At 41.4% G+C, this 4,801-nt stretch overlaps 1 protein-coding gene across 1 annotated transcript; it reads left to right on the plus strand.

Annotated features, from left to right (window-relative positions):
• Window positions 1-668: 668 nt before the first annotated feature.
• Window positions 669-4,141, plus strand: LOC108347608 (pentatricopeptide repeat-containing protein At2g18940, chloroplastic). The gene has a single exon (XM_017586973.2). The coding sequence runs from the start codon at window positions 1,593-1,595 to the stop codon at window positions 4,077-4,079; it is 2,487 nt and encodes an 828-aa protein (XP_017442462.1). The 5' UTR covers window positions 669-1,592; the 3' UTR covers window positions 4,080-4,141.
• The last annotated feature ends 660 nt before the right edge of the window (window positions 4,142-4,801 follow it).

The raw sequence follows: 4,801 nt of genomic DNA on the forward strand, positions 1-4,801 counted from the left end.
CCAAACGCTCGTCTCCCTCTGCTCACATCCACACGGATGATCATTGCAATGACAGGACAGACGTACAAAACAAGACAACACAAGGAAAAACGCAGGGTAAGCTTATGTAATTTAACTCATGCATCAATATATCATTTTAAGTAAACAATTCATCATACAAGCACATTTCAACTTACGCATTACATAAGACTCAACACTCGACTGACCGTCCGGACTGTATGAATTCTATGTAGCTACGACGTTCGTGCACCCGGATGGTGTGGTAACTGACATTCTCATCAGTTGCCACCCAAGGTTAGTCTGTTCCGTCCAAGTTACAGTTATGGACTAGGACATCCTGCCGTTCCCACACATGACGTACCCCCTCTACATGAGAACGAGCACTCACGGAACATCAGGATGAAACCGCCAGTTAAGCTAACCACATTCATACTTTACACTTTCTATAATCATCCAAGAGTCATTCCTCTCCAGAACGCTCGTTCAAAAGTCATAACTTCATTTCCATCTCATATACTCATCAACATTTATCATTTATTATTTTATATTCATTTTCATCATTTCTTCGAAGACCATAAAATAACGAATGCTCTATTCTCACTAAGAACAAGGACGAACACTTCAGACTAAACCAAAAGACGCTCGTTCGGATCAGAATACGAATGACAGAGTTATAATTACGTTTGGGAATAACCAAGAAATACCTGTTTCATTGGACGAACGTCATTTACCATGAGAATCAGTTGAATAAACTCACAATACAGAGACCGACGATGCCTCTCACGGTGATCAGCGTTGCCGGTGCTGTCTCTGACCGGCCGTCGGAGGTGCAGCAGTGGCGGGTCTCGTTGGCGTAGCAATGGAAAAGCCACCATGGAAGAGGGAGACGGAAACCCTACGCAGGAAGAGTGGCGTTGACGACGCCGGCAATGTCGTCGGTCCAGGTCGTCGCAACGGCGAGCGGCAGAGGTTCAAGCAGCGGTGACATGGTCTAGGCCCGGTGCCTCGCGAATGTTGAAGAAGATGGGAAGGAAACCCACGCGCAGGCAAAGAAAGAGGAAGAGAAGTGATGACGCCGACGCAGGCTCCGATGGTGACCGGCGCTATCGTCGGCTACCGTGACGGCAAATGACGGCGGCGGCCTTGGTTGCGGAGGTAGGTGCGGCTGTCGGCGGATGTGAGTCATCTCTTGTGCAGGCAAGAGTCTTGACTGATGGGGAGACATTTTGGGCTTCCTTTTTAATATATCCGTTGCACCACAATATTTACTACACACACCTCCCACCAATTGCTCACCACACTGCCCCTAATTCCTTACCACATCACTGTTTTATTATCTGCACCCCTTATATTTTATTTTTTATTTGGATTATTTTATATTTTGATGTACTAGATGAAACCATGTGTGATCGTTGGTGAATTTTCAACACTAGTCACTCCTTCCCGTAAAGGTCATCCTTTTCTATCTTCATTTTCTCCACACATTTCATTCCTTTTTGTACATCCAAACCTCAATCTTCTCATCCTTATGCGAAAACTTCATACTCTAAACCCACTAAAATCTTCTCTTCCCATAGCACTTTCTGGTGCCTATGGAGGGTACCCTCTTCCCCAATCGGCCAGTTTTACCGGCGGCCCCTGCACCTACTAGACCAACCGAACAACCTTCAAAATTCAAGCCAAATTTTTTACCTCCACAATCTCCACCACCTCCTCCTCCTCCTTTCCAATTGGATTCACTTCTCCAACGTCTTCATCATCTTTCTTCAGTCCCCATCACCACTCCCACGCTCACCCTTGTGCCTCCTTCCAAGGATAACAACTCCCTTCATTCAAAGCAAAAGCAACCCTCTTTAGCTTCTGATTCTGTTGTTGAACAGGACCAGCTTGAGGATGTAAAGTTTGGATTTTTATCTGACAAGGGAAAGTTGTTGCTCAATTCAATTGTTGGGTCACCTTTGCATGAATTGAATGGGTTTTTCAACGCTGTTGAGTTTGAGTTGCTTGAGGTTGACTTTCTAAGCATGTTGAAAGCTTTGGACCTTTCTGGGAACTGGGAGAGGGCTCTTTTGCTGTTTGAATGGGGTTGGTTGCATTTTGGGAGTGAACAAAATTTGAGGTTGGACAATCAGGTTGTTGAATTGATGGTTCGGATATTGGGGAGAGAGTCACAGCATTCTATTGCATCCAAGTTGTTTGATTTAATTCCTGTGGAGCAATACTCACTTGATGTTCGGGCTTACACCACTGTTCTTCATGCTTATGCTCGCACGGGCAAGTATAAACGGGCAATTGAGTTGTTTGGAAAGATGAATGAGTTCGGTCTTGATCCAACTTTGGTCACTTACAATGTTATGCTTGATGTTTATGGCAAGATGGGTCGTTCTTGGAGTAGAATCTTGGAGTTGTTGGATGAGATGAGGAATAAAGGGCTTGATTATGATGAGTTTACTTGCAGCACTGTGATTTCTGCTTGTGGGAGAGAGGGTATGCTGGATGAAGCTAGAAAGTTTTTTGCTGAATTGAAATTGAATGGCTATAAACCAGGAACTGTTACATATAATGCTATGCTGCAGGTTTTTGGAAAGGCTGGAATATACACAGAGGCTTTGAGCATCTTGAAAGAAATGGAGGATAATAATTGCCCTCTTGATTCTGTCACTTACAATGAGCTCGCTGCAACATATGTAAGAGCTGGGTTTCTCGACCAAGGGAAGGCTGTGATTGGTACAATGACAAGCAAAGGGGTAATGCCAAATGCTATTACTTATACAATTGTAATAGATGCCTATGGTAAGGCGGGAAGGGAGGATGAGGCATTGAGGTTGTTCAGCCAGATGAAGGACTTGGGTTGTGCTCCTAATGTATTCACTTACAACTCTATTCTTGCCATGCTAGGCAAGAAGTCAAGAACAGAAGATGTCATTAATGTTCTCTGTGAGATGAAATTGAATGGATGTGCTCCTACTCGGGCTACGTGGAACACAATGCTTGCTGTATGCAGTGAGGAGGGTAAGCACAATCATGTTAATAGGGTCTTAAGGGAAATGAAAAACTCTGGATTTGAGCCTGAAAAAGACACATTCAATACATTGATTGCTGCATATGCTCGGTGTGGATCTGAAGTTGATTCTGCAAAAATGTACGGGGAAATGATTAAAGCAGGCTTTACACCATGTGTAACAACTTACAATTCTCTTCTAAATGCCCTTGCTCGGCTAGGCAATTGGAAAGCAGCAGAATCAGTCATTCTAGACATGCGGAGTAAGGGCTTCAAGCCTAATGAGACTTCATACTCACTGATGCTCCATTGTTATTCCAAGGCTGGGAATGTCAAGGGGATAGAGGCGATTGAGAAAGAAATTTATGATGGTCATGTCTTTCCTAGTTGGATTCTTTTGAGAACCCTTATCCTATCAAACCACAAGTGCAGACACCTTAGGGGAATGGAAAGGGCATTTGATCAATTGCACAAGTATGAATATAAACCTGATTTGGTTGTCATTAACTCCATGCTTTCAATGTTTTCCCGGAACAAGATGTTTTCGAAGGCCCGTGAAATGATGCATTATATTCATGAAAATGGATTGCAGCCAAATCTTTTCACCTACAACTGCTTGATGGATCTGTATGTCCGAGAGGGTGAGTGTTGGAAAGCACAAGAAATACTCAAGGAAATTCAAAACTCTGGTCCAGAGCCAGATGTTGTGTCTTATAATACTGTTATCAAGGGGTTTTGTAGAAAAGGGCTAATGCAGGAGGCTATTAGAGTTCTCTCAGAGATGACCACTAAAGGGATTCAACCAACAATAGTTTCATACAATACTTTCTTGTCAGGCTATGTGGGGATGGAGTTGTTTGATGAAGCAATTGAAGTCATTAGATTTATGATTGAGCACAATTGCAGGCCCAATGAACTAACTTACAAGATTGTAGTTGATGGTTATTGTAAAGCAGGGAAGCATGAGCAAGCTATGGACTTTGTGTCTAAGATTAAGGAGATTGATATCTCTTTTGATGATCGTTCTGTAAAAAGACTAGGTTCTTGTATTAGCGAGAGAATGGGGTCTGTTTTGTGAACTATTCTTTTGGACTTCCTTTTTCTTTAATTTTTTATATATACATATAGTTAGTTCCTCAACTATAGCTGTTGCAATTTTTTAGCATGGATCACATCTAGTCTACTGGGAAATCCATTTATACTACAGTTCTATACGCTTAATAGTTGTGTCAATACATAACGTTATAAGGATATTGAATCCACCGACCAGGAATAAGTCCTCTGCCTGATTAAATAACTAGAGGTTCTAAATTTTGGTGTAAGAAATATTTTTTAATCTATCATATGATTATTGTTGCAGATCGGATGGGCTCTTTTGCGGTCTTCCCGTGTTCTTCAGAGTCTTCCACTCATACAGAATTGCTCGGAGGGTACTGCAATGTCAGAGCAGTGTAGCTGAATTAGCGTGTTTGGACAAAAATCAAGATGACAAAGTGAATAATTTTCTTGTCTTTTGAAAATAATTTTTCTTATCGGTTTATAAAATTTACTTAACAAATAATATCAACAACAATAAAGAATATAGGGAAAGAGAGATTTACATAAGTAGTTTTATACTAGTTCAGATCTCAAGGATTTTACAGATTTTACGTCAAACAGAGATTAACTTCTAGTATCACAAAATCAATAAATTATTACAATCACACACAAAAACAAGTTTAAGGTTTAGAAACACATCTCTTGTTATCCTAAGAGACAATATTCACTTCCTCTAAAAACCACAAAGGAAGAACACATTCT

The sequence above is a fragment of the Vigna angularis genome, chromosome 9 (genome assembly GCF_016808095.1).
Source record: "Vigna angularis cultivar LongXiaoDou No.4 chromosome 9, ASM1680809v1, whole genome shotgun sequence".
In the NCBI taxonomy this organism is placed as follows: domain Eukaryota; kingdom Viridiplantae; phylum Streptophyta; class Magnoliopsida; order Fabales; family Fabaceae; genus Vigna; species Vigna angularis.

Coding starts and splice junctions, on each gene's coding strand:
- LOC108347608 (XM_017586973.2), top strand. CDS start 1,593: ATGGAGGGTACCCTCTTCCCCAATCGGCCAGTTTTACCGGCGGCCCCT.